The following is a 17,613-nucleotide window of genomic DNA, read 5'->3' on the forward strand; positions in this document are numbered from 1 at the left end:
CTTCGTTGCTGCACTTTTTCTTCCAATTTGGGATTATAATTTAGCAGACAACCACCAAACGAGAATAAGCATGTGGTCCCAATGATGCAGTGACACATTAACTTGTGAAATGGCGCCAGACAAATTAGGACACCTGTTCGAGTGGGTACCAAAGCCAGAAAAGGCCCAATTACGTCCCTTCGGTTTGTGCTGTTGAATGACTTTTCCGCCACAAACGCCACCCATAAATGTTAAGTACAATTATTGAAGAGGCAACTAGAAGCTCATTAGCAAAGGAGCAACCAGTTGTGCATTTGTATAACACATCTTCCAAGTCATACACCTCGAAAACTTGCAAATGCTGACCTCCTTGCCAAAGACAAGTTGGCCGAACTATTTGTTCGGGTAAGCTTTGCAATGCTCACAGGTAGGGTACGACCGTACTAAAAAAAATCTATGGGACTTAGTTGCCAAGTCCAATGGTTAACTTTAAGCAGTCTTTATATTTATTTAAAAAATTAAAAAAATAAATAAAAAAAACACTTGCAAACAACTGCCTGAAACCAAGCAATGCCAAAGTCCAGCTCAAACATCTTTATTCAGAATATTGCCAAACAGCCACTTATGCATGTGAACACAAATTTCCAATGTTCCACACAACCACAAAAACATGGGGAACATGTTAACTTGGTACAGAATGAATGTCGAGGCCCATTCAGCTTAAGATGGCGGCAGCAGGCTTTCAAAAAGCATTTAGCTCTTGCTGCCCAGAGTGTGCTTGTCAAACAGGTACTCTGCCATCTTGTTGTTTTGGGCATCCATGCGGCTCAGGTTGCTGATGTAGTCGCCCAACTTCTTAATGGCCTCCACCTGCTCGTTCAGGTAATGGCTTTCCAGGAAGTCGCACAGCTGTGGACGCCAGAACAACAGGAACCCATTAGGAAAACGATCCAATGAGTGCACGTCAGGTTCTTAAAATAAAATGTGGCGCTTCCTCAAAACGCTTACATGAGGGTCCACGTGGTCAGAGGCCAGTTTGTGCAGTTCCAGCAGAGCCTGGTTGACATTTTTCTCCAACTGCAAGGCACACTGCATGGCTTCGAGCCCGCTCCCCCACTCATCACGCTCTGGTTTCTACACAACAGTACATTGGTCAAGTTGAGCAAACCGCGCCAACGCTTATCCGGTCAAGCGGAAGCGTGTCGTACGCGCACACCTTGACGTCCTGGAGGAAGATGCGTCCACCTCGTTTGTTCTGGAAGGACAGCAGCTTGTCGGCGTGCTCCCTCTCTTCCTCGCTGTTCTCCTTGAAGAAATGGGCAAAGCCTGGGAGGGCTAGATCGTCTCGGTCAAAGTAAAAGGCCTAGTGATGTACAACAAAAACAGTCACGTTACATGAGTCATAGTTGAAAAAGCCGAATAATCAGCGTTGCCTCACTGGTCACGTAGTTGTCCTACTCGTGTGCAGAAGAGCCATACAAGAGTTAAACATTTTAAAAATTGCGTACCAGTTAGCTAAATTGTCTTCCTTAGTGAGGCAAAGAGAGACTTAATTCATGGCCTTTATGCTGGATATCAAGCATGTTCAATAATTGCCAAAAGAGCACACCGGAAGTGCCTTTTTTTGGGCAAGCAAACAAAGGGGCATGCGGATGCCGGAACAAGACCACACATTCAAACCACCTACCTTTACTGGTAAAAACGACGATAAAACCCAGGTTTCGGCGTGTTTTCCTTACCATCGAAGTGTAGGTGTAGGAGGCGAACAGCTCCATGTTGACCATTCGGTTAATGGCGGCCTCGCATTCGCGGTGGTAGTTCTGACGCACTTGAGACTCCATCTTAGCTGGCGTGTTTTGGCTTTTCTTACAAAAGAAAGTACAAAAACAAAAAGGCTACTTTGTCGTCTAACTAGTACGGCAGGGTTATAAAGTCAAAACGAAAGACGTTCCGTTCAATCACTGTTGAAGCAAGAACATCCAGACGTCTTTTCCGCTGTGAACTAAAAGAGCAGTGGCGCCTCCTATTTATACCCCTGGTGCCGGATATGACGTCACCATGCACACATCCTCCAATAGAAGCTCTCGGGAGCACGTGACAATGACTTAACGGTCAGCCTGACTTGTTTGTCATGTAAGCTCGAATATACTTTTTGCAATTACATTTGCGTCTTCGGGAATAAAATGCTTGAATGCACGATGAAAAGTAAGAGTGTTCTTAGCAAGCCGTGTCCTGCACATTGATCTGTACAAGTATAACTTTGTGTGTGTGTGTGTATATATATATATATATATATATATATATATATATATATATATATATATATATATATATATGTACACACACACACACACACGAATTGTTGGTGTCAGAAATATAATTTATATGAACCTGTAACAAAACCCTTCTTCAAAGTATTTTCTTTTCTTGGGTTAGGGACAACAAAGAAATAAGTTGACAAGGTTTTAAACATGCTTTTTAGATGTCACACGAGTTTTGATAACAACGAAGAAAAATGCAACTCAATTCATCTTAGGAACCTTGCAAATTATAAAATAAGGCTCCCTGAGATGTCCAAGACACGTTTTGCGTAGTTGTAAAAGTGTATTAACAGATTTACAGTTGACAGTATTTTGTGAGTTACAATAAGCAAATATATACAGTAAAATATGTACTTTAATAGAACATTCAAAACAAATGCAAACACATGCACTAAACTAAAGTTACAGTTCTGACAAACGCAATTAAGAGAGTCAATATATTACTATTACTGTGCTAATTTAACTGTGACTGTTGTTTTCCTTCACATTGTAATGAATTCAAATAGTACTTTCTCATAATAATAATTTAAAAAAAAAACAGGCTCTCTAACTGTAACCAAAGAGACAATGTAACGCAATAAGAATTTGTGTTATCTTTATGAACAGTACTAAGAAACCGAAGTAATTTTGCCTACAGTCAATAAACAACATGACCTGCTGATAATGTTGACCTTTTTTTTTTTTTTTTTTTATTTAGTATTGCTCAGTACCATAGTTTTAGCGCTACCTTAGAGTGGAAAATTCACATTGTCGTCAAAAATCGAGTTACAATAAAGCATATGTAACTTCCCATACATTTTCCACTCTCCGGATGCCTTGTTATTGTTTAAATTCTCTGATTTCAAATGTTACAGAGCAAATGATCAAAGCTTGTTTATAGCTCGGAAAGCACACGACTGCCCTTTCACCAGCACACGAGTGGCACTGGAATTGATTGCATGGCTATCTAAAAGATAGACCACATTTGATTCCCTTGCTGAGCAAATGCAAATATGATTATGTGACCTTCAACAGCAAAAACAGATTCACATTCAGAAGACTTTTCAGAATCCATATCTTCTCGCATTTGCTTAATACACAATACCTTGAGGATCCAAAACATCCAGACTTGAGCCTCACCATTGCTGAGTCACGGTTACTCAGCAGTCTACACACCACACCCTCTTCAGCTATATGCTTAGTTGGTGTTGGTGTTGGTGACTCATTCCTTCAAGTCTTGTACCGACTTCAACTCGGGATTTTGCCGTGTCATTGTCATGGCTCATCCTGAAAGTGCAAGCTGTCCTTCCTCTTTTTTGGCAATGAGTGGGAGGGATCTTGTGACCAGGACGCTGTTTGACAGGAAGTTGACCTCAACGCTTGATGAGGCTCAGGCCAAAAGCAAAAAGCAAAGATTGCACAAGATATATGTGGCGAGTGGACGAGTAATAGTCACAACTGCAAATTGTGCATTCATTGCAAGACAGGGAGGACCGCTACAATCACCTGTGTTAGTTCCCTCATTTGACACAATCTGGTTTTTGGAGCTTTTGTTATTGTCTTGTGAAAATGTCAATTGTTAGACGACGTTCTTATATTACTTGTCAATCAAATGAACACAAAACAGGAGACTTAAGTATTAAGTACGAAAAATAGAAACTTCCAATCTGTATCACGTCACACGTGCTCTAAAGTTGACTTTGGGCGAGAAGCACATAGACGGACGGACGGACGGGCGGGCGGGCAAGCATTCACACTTTACATGCACACCAATGGAAAATGGAATGAATTCATCTCACACGCATGTTTCGGGAACGTGGGAGGCAGCCTCAATTTTTGGACGTCTCATTGCTACAGTGACAATCAAAAGATTCTGATCTGATTGGAAAAAATCGGCCTTTACCTGCCCTTACGTTTATTATGACAGTAGTTTGCAGTGGTGTGGAACTCCACTGCATCACGCAGTCATCTTAATAGTCATTCTCGTGCATACTGTGTATGAGCTAAATGGTAGTGTGCAAAACAGAGCTTAGTGCAGTTCTAAACCACAACAATTAGCATACACACATCCAATGAACACTGATTGTGTTAATCAGTACATTTAGTGTAAAAGTATATTTGCTATTGTAACAGATCTTATTCGATTGTGCAAGTGGTCAAATGTACTGTAGGCCTAGATTTCATTTTAGCCACCCTGATGCGCACATTTGCTCATGTCAAAAGTTACAAATAGGAAAAAAAAGACAAGGATGTTGTGACATCACTTTTTAATTGTTAACTTTTAAACAGAAAGGACTCTGGCTCATAACCCGAAAACAGAATGTGAACTTGTTATCAAAATAAACAAGTACATGATCATCAAGAAGGCTCAATTATTATATTTCAGTAATGTATTTGACACAAAATCTGTCATCGTTGATGCTATGAAAGGACAAAAACATACCACCACGATCCAAAGCCTTCATTTTAAGTACCACTACCGTTTCTGTCAGTGCCTCATAACAAAAGTCATTGCTTGTTATGTCAGTCAAAGGTCTACTCCCTGCTTTCGTCACTGTTGTAAAATATACCTTTGGCCGTCATTTGATTCCAGATCTAGTATCAACCTCCACTTAAACAGCATACTGATCTCACGTTTAAGGGGAGTATTTTCAACTTTTTGGAGGCTATAGTTATACAGATGGCTTTGCCTTTCAATGGCTGGCCCACAAAATGCAAAATAGAATGAAAAAAACAGTCATTTGAATTCATCACTCATATCAAATATTGACGTCGGCTAATTGTATACAGTGCTGTGAAAAAGTATCTCAAATTCTTATATTTTTGCATAGTTTCCCCCACTTTACTGTTTAAGATCATCAAACAAATGTAAATATTAGACAAATATAACCCAAGTGAACTTCAAATGCAGTTTTTAAATGGCGATGTCGTTTATTAAGAAAAAAAAAACGATTCGGTTACCTGGCCCTGTGCGCAAAAGTAATGGCGCCCTAAACCTAATAACTGCTTGGGCAACAACGTTTTCTTTCACTCCTCTGTGGAAAGATTTTGGCCCACTTTTCCTTGCAGATTTTTGGGGATTTCAGCAGAGATGGAGGGTTTTCCAGCATGAACGGCCTTTTTAAGCATTTCAATCAGATTCAAGTCTGGACTTTGACAAGACCACTCCAAAACTTTCATTTTGTTTTTTGAAGCCATTCAGCAGTGGACTTGCTGGTGTGTTGTGGATCCTGCTGCGAACCCAAGTGCGCTTCAGCTTGAGGTCACAAACTGATGGCGAAACAGTCTCCTTCAGGATTTTCTCTTAAAGAGCAAAAGTCACGGTTCCATCAATCATAGCAAGTTGTCCAGGTCCTGAAGGACAAAAAGCAGCCCAAAACCAGACTACCGCCACCATGTTTGACCGTTGGTATGCCGTGCTACATTTACACCACAGCTTCCAAAAAGCTCAACTTTCATCTTGTCAGTCCATATAATATTCTTCCAAAGTCTTGGGAATCATTCGGATGGTTTTTTTTCTAATACCAATACTTGTTCACTGCACTCTACGTGTGAAGCCCCCACCCCTTTTTAAAATTTTTTTTTTTTTTTTACTCCAGGCTTTTTACAGCAGTTAGTTAGTTCACTTTCAAATCTTGATTTATTCTTCAACCTGCCTTGCATAGTAAAACTTCCCAGCCAAAGAGTCTTTTTGCCATCTTCCTCCTCTTCCAGTCTTCGTTCTGACTTTTTAAGCTGTAGGAATCCACACACTCTTCCACTGGACGGCGTTTCTCCACATCTCCTCCAGAACGGAAGCGTGAGTCCAGTCTCTGCTGCCATGGTTACCGTCCTTGTCCGTCTGACAGAACAGGTGCAACGTTTTCAACGGTTTAGTGCAGGTGTACTGGAGGTACTGGCAGCCCTACAGCAAGAGAACAGGATCACATTACGGATTGTTTATTCCTGGATGTGCAAGTGGGTACGCAAAGTTTTCAGAAGCCCTTCCATTTTTCACTCATTGTTATATTGCAGCCATTTGTTCAAATCATTGAAATTCTTAACTTAAATGATTTGAGCAAACGGCTGCAATATACAAAAAGAGTGAAAAATGACGTTCCGTACCCACTGTATTTGTGGAGCTCCTCCTCTTTGAAGGCACTCAGCTTTGTTACAGTAATGCTCACCTCGCTGTTGCCCCAGTACCAGATGGCCTTGATGACACTGTGATTGGCCAAAGCCTTTGTCAACTTGTCTCTTCTTCCTGTAATGATGTTCACCAAGCCTGCCGGCAGATCTGAAGACAGGAGCACCTAGAGATAGAGCATAGTCGATTACCACACACTGCAATGGAACATTCGGAAGCAAACGTGAACCCCGACCCCCAGAAACAAACGTACACAGGGGTACCTTGGTTTACGACAGTACTGACATACACGCAGCGTTTTGAAATTATGAACAGTGCGCAACGGACTAGTTTGCACAGCGGCGCAAGAATGTCACCTCATAACTCAAGAAGGCAATGCCGACTTACTGTTTTGCATTTGATTCTTTTTTTTTTTTTTTTTTTTTTACACTAGGGCTGAGAAGTGTTTTTCATACAATTTTTCATATATTTGGGGGGGGAATTATGACTTAGCTGCTGTGTTAACTTAGGTTACTGCATCGCGTTCCGACTTGCAAATGCATGCTTGCATGTTCATGACAATAAACGGTGATTCTTCTTCTTCCATCGGAAAAAGAGGCCCCTTTTACAACACTGTGGTATTTTCGTGTGTGTTTATAACTTACATATACTGGAAAGACACTGTTGACCACTCTAAACTATTACAGTACAATTATAAACCTAAACATGGTCATAAATGACCACAATATAAGCCACAGGACATCATCTGTTCTTCTGGATTTTCTCAAAATATGACCATGCAAAAGTGCACAAAAGCCCAAATAAGAGTGCGGTTGCTTTATACATACAGTAATATACAGTATATTGTAAAAACACACACTGTGATGATGGTAGAAATAAAGTTGAACCAAATATCTGCTATTTACAGCAGGTGACAATAGAGATAATAAAGTAATATATCCCTGACACAACATTGAGGCATGAATGCAGATTGTATTCACGCAGTTCTTAAATTGGATTGTCCAAGTGTTGTGGCTGCGGTGTGATGTAATTCGAGCACCGTATATATTGAAATCTTTGATGTAGAAAAAAGCTGCAAAAATCAGAGACCAGCATGAATCGGCGCATTTTGTATCGTTCATTTCCAACAGAAGAATACGGTCGTCACGCTCACCTGAATGAATGCCAACGCTGGCAGCGGATACTCCTGACTGGGTACCGCGATGATGGCATTACCGGAGGCGAGGGCCGCTCCAAGAAGTGTTGCCATGGAGAGGAGGGGATGCTTGTCAGGAAGGACCACGCCCACCACTCCCAGCGCCTCGGGGACGGAGAGTCCCGAGCCAGACTGTGGTACAGGCTGAAGGACAGCGACCGCGAGACATGTTAATGCATGTTTGCATTGCACATCTCAAACTTAAAATGGACTCATCGGCACATTTGAAGATTTCAAAAAGTCTGAGTTTGTATGACATGAAAAGCTTCACCAGAGTTCCGCCGTGAACTTTGTCACAGTAGGCTGCCCAGTCACGGAGCCTGGCGATGCTGAGCTCCACCTCCACTTCAGCCTCTTCCATAGGTATACCAGTTTGGCTACTGATTGCTTTGGCAATGTCCTGTCTTTTCCCTTCAAGGCCCTTGGCCAGAGACTGAATGGACTGGGCACGTGCAGATGGACACTTTTTCATCCAGCTAGAGGTGACAAGTCACAATGTCAGCCAGAAAGATCTCAATCTTGGCATGCGTTACCCAACCACTGTTCTGCGCTACATGTGTGCCCTGAGAGATCATCAGGTGTGCTGTGGGAAATGATCCCATTTCACTTGATAGGTCAGAGAATTATTTTTCTACTACAAATGTCATAACTTTGTTCATCTATTTATGCATCACCATATCGTGAGAGGCAGAATGAAATGCTCTTCCACGAGATGGCATAAAGTACAATTACCTAACCTGTGTTTCCACCTGTTGCCATTCATTAAAAATAAATAAATACTGTACATATTTTGGTTATTGGCGTGCTGTAAGATTGTTTTCCTGTAATATAATCGGCCTTGGCTCAACAAGGTGGGTCAACGCTGCGTTTCGTTTTGATCGTCGATTCCAGTGTAAACAAGCTGCCAATGTAGCTGTTTTTAGATATTCCCTAAGAGTCATCATGTCAACTCATAATAAAGCCAAACTGCCAAAAAGGTTACGGAATATGCCAATAACAAGCTGAACTCTATGCAGGTTTGGCCTTTTGCGTCTCTACGGAATAACAATTTCCACTGTCCCGTTAACCTCTCTCAAACGGGAGGCTCCGCTCAGTGAACAATAAATCAATCAAGACAACACTATCATGTGGTGCTGCTGCCTCTTAACCAATCAATACATTCGAAGAAGGTGTAAAGCTCTATTTCAGTAGTTTGATTAAAAAATGGAAAATCATTATAAAGATTCACTACATAAAGAGTGAAAAATGTTATTGTATTTCATGTCATTTTGTTGATTGTAACTTAGAGCTACGGAAACCCAAAATTCAATCTCCATTAGGTAGCAATAGGCATTCCCAAAAGTATTTTCCGTACGACTTTCACCTTTGAATGGGAACTACTGCGATAAAGGAACTATTGTACAATATTCTAACTTATTAAGCTGTGCCTGTATGAAAAGTATATCTCACCCAGGCTGAACTTTGATAGCTGCCTCCACAGCATTCCGGACATCTTTCTGGCCTCCATCAGGACAGTAGCCTAACACGCTGCCGCCCCCTTGAGAACGCACCACCACACTAGCGCCACACTCCGATTTGCATGCCTTGCCAGCAATAAACTGTGCAAAGGACTTGACGGTGCTGAGGAGGAATACGCGCATGTCACAATCTGTTCATGATGCTGTGTTAATAACGACATTTAAAGCTGCACTTAAAAGAAAGACGCCACACCCGACAGTCTCATCCGGAATGATAAATGGGGTGGCGTCAGTTCCAAACTTTGCATAGTCCAGAGCAACAGGGGTAGCGCGAGGAAGGACACATGTAGAGGACGGCCGCAGGAACTGATACAGACCCTGAAAGAAAGCGAGACAAAATCATTGTTCAGGCTTCAAATATTTGAATGATACTGCAAATCTATCTGCAGCATATTTTGCTTGGGTAAAATGTTGATTTTGTGAGCTTTAAAGCAAGTATGACCTTGAGTGGGAACTTAAACAAACTATCATTGGAGTAAAAGTGACCCAAAGGAACTAAACCAACCTCCTGCCCTCCGTCAGTGCAGGTGCCACTGTCTTTGTGACCAGAAACAGGGAGACACGGATCAGATAGAGGGTGTGAGTTCACCCACACTGAGCCAACAGACAGACTAGAGAGAGACAGGGAAACAAATATAGAAAAATATGATACCGTGCCACTATTGCTATTTCAAAAAGAAAAATGCCTAGAGACCAAAAAAAAAAAAAAAGACTCGTGAGGTAGGACTATGAGAAACAAGCACTTTCAGGCCGCAGACCTCCTCCAAGACATTTTTTCATCAATGAATGAGCAGATCAGCTAGAAGAGTCAATCCAATCCAATGAGGGGTTTTTTCTCTTTTTTTCTGTATAGCTTAATGATGTCTAAATATTGCCACTGCAAATTATGAGTAAAGAGTAAATGTATGTTCAATATATCTGAACATATATCTGAAATTGCTGCCACACCTGAAAATGGTCATATACACATGACAATTGCTATCATTACATGTCTTTGAAATTAGATACAATTTGACAACGATATGATTTAAAAAAAAATAATAATCATTTCATGATGTCATCAAAATGTATTGGGTAAAATCCAAGCTGAAATATATATTTGCAAACTATTGTACGGAAGTCACACACAAAAAAAGAAACCAAACAATTCCTCGGTGGACGGAGCTAGTAAGAAGGCAAAGACCAAAGGAAAAGTGCAGCTGTGTGAATGTGCGTGCCTCTTGGATGTCTCCAAAGCCAGAGTGAGGTCTTCAGTCCAGACACATGCTGCTTGGCCATGTGGACTGTGATTCCCTGTGTACAACGCGCAATGTTAGGGTGGCTCAAAGCAAACATTTCTAAATGCCATTTTGACACATCTACCTACACCCAAAGAGGAATCTTTACCCAGAGTCACTGCCTCCGTGTTACTTCTGAAGGTCATAAGAGGAAGCAGTGGCCCAGGAGAGGGCGTGACCACACATGGCGAGGAGGGGGCCGCGCCGCATAACACCGTAGGAGGGTACCGTGTACCGGAAGGGACAGCACAGGACTGCAACAACTGAGGGGCCAAAAATTGTTACAAACTGTTGTTATGAAATTATTACAAATTTATGAAGCTCGCCACATACTACATTAGTGTACAGCAAATGATTGCACTCTCTCCGGTCACGCCTCGTGTCTCTCTAGTCTCTGATATGCTGTTCCTGTTGTGGCGGGACAAGTTTAAAAAATAATGATTCAAATGGAATTAAAGGCATGACATGGGACCACAGGGGCATTATTTTTCAAAAGATCATTTTCATAATTTTCTGCTGTCATGTCATACAGACAGCTTATCCTCACTAGGATATATGGCAAAAAAGTGTTATTTGAAAACAATAAATAAATAAAGGGGGAAAAAATGCAATCTCCATCTCAAAATGTTCTATTCGTCAAAAGTTCAAAGATAGAACAATTCAGATATCAACTCATTCAGCAGCCATAGCGCCACTTCGGCTTTGGAACCAATTCTTTTTATTTTCATTACCTTAACTTCTTTTCTCTTCAGAGTTTTTCCTCAAAGCCCGACCGAACCTGACAAAAAATACACTCTGCGACTCAGACCTGCACCTCAGGCGAGTGACCCTCGCACGTATAACCAACTCGCTACATTGGAAAAAACTGCATTGTCGGGAAACAACATTTTCAGGCACCGCATATTCCGTATGCTATTATTTTTCATTGAACCACAGACAACATGGTGCAATTGTCAAGGAAGAAGCGGATTGCCCTGGACACAGTAGCTATATTATAATAATACAACGAGAGGAAATGGGCGAGAAATAAAGGAGAATGTGGATATTTGAGAGACTCTTGGCAACGATCGCCCGATTCATTGACTGCACTCGTGTCCTTGGGCGACAGCGACGCTCCACGCATCACACCACGAAATGGGAAATGTACAAGGGGTAGTCAAAAAAGTAATGAGCCAAATCTAACTTTATCTACTTGTAATCAAAATAAAGCTCCATTTTTCATTCTGGAGTTGAAGTAATTATTTGAAGGTGTGTTTTTAAAAAGGTTTGTTTAAGCCTGTCCTCGTCCAGTCAACCATTTTGGAAATGAGGTCATAACCCTAACCCTGCATGCCTGTCAGAAGCAGAAGCACTCCCACGAAACACCTTCAACAGCTTGCCGGCGAGATCTCGCTTCGTACCCGGAAACGTTTGCTTTTGTTGTGAAAGCTCATGGGTACGACGTGGCCTATTTGATTGGCCTCAACTGCGACGTTGCGACGCCCTGCACCTGCCAATGAAATATCCGATCGAAGCAAAAGCAAAACAAAGTGTCTACTGATACTTTTTTGTTGAATCCACTCAGCCAAAACATAGCTCAGCAGAGCACAGCCCTCAGTAGGCCCTTTTACATTGGTCATCCAAGACGGCTTTTTCATCCTTGCTGTCATGTGTGTGAGGTACAACTGCAGGTTGTTCACCCATGAATGAACAATGGCAAGCTGCATTCAGAGTGTCAAGATTAACGGGTGAAACTCGCCGCCCATGGGCCTTAAGTGCTGGAAGCGGTTGTCGCTGTCCCAGATGCTGGCGCTGACATCACCGCACATCTCATAATCTGAATGCAATTGCAGCTTCTGCAAGTTCTGTCTGAAAGGCAGAAATCTGCTGAGAAGGCAGTGGGAAAAGGGATGCGATTCTTTTCTGACTAACCATTGCCCCCTTGTTTTGCGCATCCTGCACTGCAGTGTCCACAAGCACCCTGGCCCCATCGCTGGGAAGCGCCACACATTTCAAGCCTGCCATGCGCAGCCTTAGACGGGCCATCACGCTGTCCAGCACGCTCTCCTGCACACACAGCACCCAATGCACCTGCCATAAGGAAGAAAGAAGATGGTTAAACCAACGAGCATCAAAGACTAGCAAACACTGTGAATACTTAACTCACTTCTTTGTTCTTCTTGAACGCAGTCTCCAACACGTCATCCACGGCGCTGTTGATGTCGGCAGACTCGAAAATGATGATAGGGCACGTTGTGCCAATGTTTTGGGTTACAGAGACCGGAACACCCATCCCTGCTGTAGCTTTACACAGCTTCACACCATCCTGAGGCCGTTTTACCAAAACAAAAACAAACATACTTGGATTATTTCAGTATCCTCAGTGCTGTTAGGTCCTTTTTATACATGTGCACCTCCTTGCTGCCGCTGTAGGTGACGTAGCTGATGCTGGCATTCTGGGCCACATCAGCAGCCATTGACATGTCACTGCCAGTTAAAACACTGAGGGCCCCCGCAGGAAGCCTTGCGCCCACAAAAAGCTGAGCCAATAAAAGTGCCGCAGGGGCGGTGCTTTGACCGGGGACGAGTATGACAGAGTTGCCTAAAGAGGAAGCATATTTATTTCGTCATCACTCAGCAACATATTTGAATGTGATGTTATCACATATGTAACAATGTAACTGGAATGAGTTGTTTACCCATGGCTAACGCTGGTAAGACTTTGAGCATCAGGGAGTAGAGACTGCAGTCGTCAGAGACGACGACTAAAACCACACCTGTGAAACAGAAAGAACAAAGTCAAAAAGTAGCTGACGGTCTCATGCGACAGAGTGTTGTCCCATTGAGCTGTGAGAACTGGCTGAAAGTCGCAACAGGAAGAAACTCCAAACACAAGACTTTTGTTGTTTTAAAGTACAGTACGTTGAACCCCATCTTCCCCAAGCATTTTCAAGCGCCCATCTTAACCATGTTGTGACACACATCCTCGCTAGTTTCTTAAAGGTGAAATGTTATTTTTTTGGAAAATGGCTTCGATCTCCCCCATCAAATGTGAAATTAAACAACCGAGTAATGTTTCATTATCTGCCTATTTCTAAAATGTGTCTAAGACCGAGCAATTCTCCACTTTCGTCCCACTGTTAAGTCACAGCGATGCCCTATTTTTATGTCACCGTTCTTACTTAACAACCACCCCGGGTTTCTCCACCCACGGCATGATCAGCAAGGCTGGGTGACGAGACAGTGACGCCGAAGTGCCGTGGACTACACTGGATGAAACACTAGCCAGCACAATCATCATGCAGAAGCACCCACGTTCCTCACGAGTACCACAGCCCTGACATCCGTTTGGCTTTGAGTTGCATTGCACTTTGTCGGATGCACATATTAGCGTTAGCTTCCGATGAGTGGCACATACTTGACTGCACGGTGACATTGTCACTGCGGGGGCGGTGGGGTCCGTGCGCTACATACACACAGTGTATTGTCGAGTGCTGCCTCCATAAATATTTTCGGGGTGTCTTTTTGCGTGCTCACTTGTTTCTTGTTCTTGCTCAATGCTCATCTGCCCCGGTCAAAAGCCGGCCTCCCCTTTGGCCTAGAAGTATACAAGTCTGCGTAAACAGACGCCCACTTGCAGGAGAACTATAAACTGTCTAATATCAATCAGAGAAAAAAACGGGGTGCGTGTGTGTAGTGTATTATGACTACAGCATTTTACAACCATGTTATTAAAACACCTGTGAATTGTTGTAAATTGTGGAAAAAATGCATACATAACATGTCTCCGTTGAATTTTGAAGAGCTGAAAATAGAACACGACTTCACCTTTGAACACAATCATCCATCCAATCTTAGGTCCAATATTCCTGCTTTGGTGTAGAACAATAATAACCAAGAGTTGATAAGAAACCTCTACAGACCAAATGGCCCAGCTCACCCACCCAGTGGCATCCAGTTTGCGATGAGAGTGTCTCTGAGCTGAGCCCAGCTGCTGTAGTACTGCAACATTCTGACAAGGGTAGCGGAGGAGCACGAGACTCGACACAGGTCGCACAGCTCGGAAAAACTCCGACCATGCTGCCCAAGAGCGCTCGCCAACCTGAGGACGGGTAACACACATCCACACGCGTCATCGGAAGAGTAAAGGGTGACAAACATGCACAAAAACAGTATTTTTAAGCATTAGAGCAATGTTCCTTAACCCTGTTGAGGTTCCCTGATGTATCCCGTCATGTACCTTTGCAGCATTTGGGACCTCTGGTAGCAAGACAGGCCACTCCAGGCCTCAAAGCCCTTGATGGCAGAGGTTACGCAGTATGAAATATCAGCCTGCGTGGCACACACCGTGCTGCACACGAGACCACCTAAACAACAGGCACAGATTGAAATCATCAGCTTCCTCGGCACACAATTGAATTGGTCTCAAGTGCGGCTGTTCTTACATTACGGCCTAATTTTGATCAATTCAGCTTTAAACTAAGATACGCTGCCACCCAATGGTAGTTTTTTTTATGGTATACTCTGATCCCGCGTTGGAAATGTAAACGCTGTGTGACTTAATCAGCACGACAGTGTAACCTACCAAGAAAGTCAACAAAAAGGAACGAGACACTGTAAACGACCGGCGGCGCTGGAAGACATGATTTACTAAGATTGCAAATAGCGGGCGCTATTACATGGTCACGCGGGAGGGAGCGCTAATGTTTTTCACCATGGAAAATGTAGGAGAGCACTGCAAGTGCAAAATGAATTTGGAAGTGATGTAATTGGAAGTGTAAAGTGGACGACAGACCAACGTTTACAAAACAGAATCAAAGATGCAAAATCAGCCCTCCCAAGTATCAGATTTTGATAAATCACATTGTGTGCTAAATTAATCTATTTGCATATACTCCTTAGTCCCGGAAAGCGCAGAATGAACTGCGTGACACAACTCTTACGACTTACGACTTTGGCTGTGAGTAACACATTCAAGTCTTATTTTGATTGAAAGGCAGATTTCTCCCCCAAATTGTTATAAAAGCTACCTGCGCGGATTTTGCGACAATGTAAACTCAAATCAACAAAGCCGTCACAATTGTCATGTAAAGATGGTAAAACTTCTGAGTAGCGATAGGTCCGGCAACACCAATGCGTCGGCGCATGTGCCGAGGTCATAGGACGAAACGCCACTTTAAGAAAGTCACGTGACTGATGCGGCCGCGGTACCGCTCGTAGCTGTCACTGCCTGACGCCTCACCAAACCGTGTTTATAAGGAAGCGCACCTGTCAACGGGATGCGTCTCTGCCAAAACAATCACTGATCTTTTCAAGCACAATTCTTCCCTTCAAGCCATTGCGATACAGAGTCCAAAAGAACAAAAGTTTCCCGCCGTGTGGGACCATTTGCTCTTATATGCCCCCCAATAGTATCGGCAAATAAGTTTTGGTTTTTTCATTTCCTTGATTCATCCTGTTCCTCTCAGTTTCCGCTTGATCCATCACAATTGAAATCCATTTCAAAGTAACTATCATTGAAATGATTCTTTTTATTTTTCAAAGGTTCAATGTGGCATTTGCTCGATTGAACTGTCCTAGGTAAATAAAAGCAACTCCTCGCACAAAGCGATCGAGGCATGAAAAGAGGTCACTTCGAATAAACACTGGTGTACAGACATTTTACAACTTTCTCACCTTTCGAGTCCATCAGGGAGCGAGTCTGTCTGTCTGACGGGTGGACAAACTTGCCATCAATAAAAAGACCCAGCGAGCGGGAATGATTATCCAGCCAGGCCTAAAGAGAACACAGGTAAGACACATAGTGGATATTAAAAAAAAAAAGTCTACACACCCATTTGAACGCGATTGACTCATTCTGGCGGCACGGTGGACGACTGTTTAGCACATCTGCCTCACAGTTCTGAGGACTGGGTTCAAATCCCCGGCCCCGCCTGTGTGGAATTTGCATGTTCTCCCCGTGCCTACGTGGGTTTTGTCCCACGTCCCAAAAACATGCACGGTAGGTTAATTGATGACTCTAAATTGCCCATAGGTGTGAATGTGAGTGCGAATGGTTGTTTGTTTGTATGTGCCCCGCGATTGGCTGGCAACCGGTTCAGGGTGTACCCCGCCACTCGCCCGAAGATAGCTGGCATAGGCTCCAGCATGCCCGCGACACTCATGACGATACGGAAAATGAATGAATGGAACAGTCACATCACACTTATGAGGGTTTGCACACCTGTTCAACCACATTATCTCAGTTGTTTATTTTTATTTCCCTTCTCTAAAAGATTTCTGGCTTTTGTCAGTTGAGTTGTGCACGATTATGATGGGGGAAAAAATACTGTATTCCTTCCATAAATGAGACTCTAAAGAGAGCAACCTAAATAAATAATCAATTAGGAGTCGACATTTTATGAGTTGTGACGTAGCCACCAACGCTGGGCAGACTGTAAACTACAGACTGAGGACAAAGAACAAAAATCAACCACTCACGCTTTCAGTCTAGTTTGATGGCGAAAGTGTCTCTTAAGTCTTCCCTCCACGTGACAATTCAGTACAAGGTTATTGTACAGTTCAGTCACATGTTTGCCTTGTGAGTTACAGTCAGCCAGGAGTGAATGAACTTGACATGGGTGCAAGGGTCGAAACACCGGCTTGCAATACTTAAGAGAGAGCAGTAATAGAGCCATGAAACATGCTAAGAGAGGAAATGAAGAACAGTAGCAACCGCACAAATCGTTGTCTTTTTTTTTTTTTCCTGCAAATCATTGTACCTGTGCAGTGGCAGTGCTGCAAGTTGCGGCTGGTCCGTACTCCATGCTCTGAAAAATAGCGTGTACAGTCTTTATGGTGGCACCCGCCATAATAGTCACAGCTATATCGAAGAGAAAATCACCACTTTGCCGGTTAATTCGCTTTTTAAGATCGCAATCTTTGCATGAAAGTACTAACGATGCCGCCAGCTAGAACAGGAAATAAACGACAACACGTCAAGGCGAACGTGCTACCTGTCAAAGCCACCGACTTACAACTTGATGTGACTCGTAACTTCCGGCTTCGACCACAATCGTTTGTACAGAACATTTGCCGTATGAAATCCTCCATTTTAGAGGTCTAGGGAAGTAATTAGTCCGACTTTACTCCAAGAATATTTTAAATCGATATTTTGTACAACTAACAGCAGATTTGTTATTTTTAAACGTATGTAATGCAACTGGACAACAAATTGGAGCATATGAAACATACCACCGCT

The 17,613-nt window shown here is 42.9% G+C and overlaps 2 protein-coding genes across 3 annotated transcripts; both read right to left on the reverse strand.

Moving 5' to 3' along the window:
* Positions 1 to 558: 558 nt before the first annotated feature.
* LOC133466297 (ferritin, middle subunit) lies at positions 559 to 1,989 on the reverse strand. Its single transcript, XM_061749853.1, has 4 exons — positions 1,719 to 1,989; positions 1,196 to 1,342; positions 988 to 1,113; positions 559 to 888 (listed from the first exon to the last, which is right to left on the reverse strand). Exons 1-4 carry the CDS (start codon positions 1,818 to 1,820, stop codon positions 733 to 735), a joined length of 531 nt encoding a protein of 176 aa, XP_061605837.1. The 5' UTR covers positions 1,821 to 1,989; the 3' UTR covers positions 559 to 732.
* Positions 1,990 to 4,531: 2,542 nt separating this feature from the next.
* aldh16a1 (aldehyde dehydrogenase 16 family, member A1) lies at positions 4,532 to 17,367 on the reverse strand. Of its 2 annotated transcripts, XM_061748539.1 has the most exons (17): positions 17,135 to 17,367; positions 16,050 to 16,149; positions 14,614 to 14,740; positions 14,318 to 14,475; positions 13,073 to 13,150; positions 12,788 to 12,975; positions 12,541 to 12,699; positions 12,306 to 12,464; positions 10,504 to 10,657; positions 10,335 to 10,410; positions 9,623 to 9,728; positions 9,311 to 9,435; positions 9,050 to 9,220; positions 7,872 to 8,076; positions 7,559 to 7,744; positions 6,446 to 6,571; positions 4,532 to 6,183 (listed from the first exon to the last, which is right to left on the reverse strand). In XM_061748539.1, exons 1-17 carry the CDS (start codon positions 17,222 to 17,224, stop codon positions 6,010 to 6,012), a joined length of 2,382 nt encoding a protein of 793 aa, XP_061604523.1. In that variant the 5' UTR covers positions 17,225 to 17,367; the 3' UTR covers positions 4,532 to 6,009. The 2 variants fall into 2 exon arrangements, with proteins under 2 accessions (XP_061604523.1, XP_061604524.1); XM_061748540.1 differs by lacking the exons at positions 14,318 to 14,475; positions 14,614 to 14,740; positions 16,050 to 16,149; positions 17,135 to 17,367 and adding an exon at positions 13,911 to 13,953.
* Positions 17,368 to 17,613: the final 246 nt, after the last annotated feature.

The sequence above is a fragment of the Phyllopteryx taeniolatus genome, chromosome 16 (genome assembly GCF_024500385.1).
Source record: "Phyllopteryx taeniolatus isolate TA_2022b chromosome 16, UOR_Ptae_1.2, whole genome shotgun sequence".
Lineage (NCBI taxonomy): Eukaryota > Metazoa > Chordata > Actinopteri > Syngnathiformes > Syngnathidae > Phyllopteryx > Phyllopteryx taeniolatus.

Bases quoted from the DNA above. Each gene is read 5' to 3' on its own strand.
- LOC133466297 (XM_061749853.1), bottom strand. From the start codon at position 1,820: ATGGAGTCTCAAGTGCGTCAGAACTACCACCGCGAATGCGAGGCCGCC. The intron at 1,343-1,718 runs GTAAGGAAAACA...GTACATCACTAG, and splicing joins CCTACACCTACACTTCGATG to GCCTTTTACTTTGACCGAGA. The intron at 1,114-1,195 runs GTGTGCGCGTAC...ACTGTTGTGTAG, and splicing joins TCTTCCTCCAGGACGTCAAG to AAACCAGAGCGTGATGAGTG.
- aldh16a1 (XM_061748539.1), bottom strand. From the start codon at position 17,224: ATGGCGGGTGCCACCATAAAGACTGTACACGCTATTTTTCAGAGCATG. The intron at 13,151-14,317 runs GTGGGTGAGCTG...TCTGTTTCACAG, and splicing joins CGCAAACTGGATGCCACTGG to GTGTGGTTTTAGTCGTCGTC. The intron at 12,976-13,072 runs GTAAACAACTCA...CTTCCTCTTTAG, and splicing joins CTTACCAGCGTTAGCCATGG to GCAACTCTGTCATACTCGTC.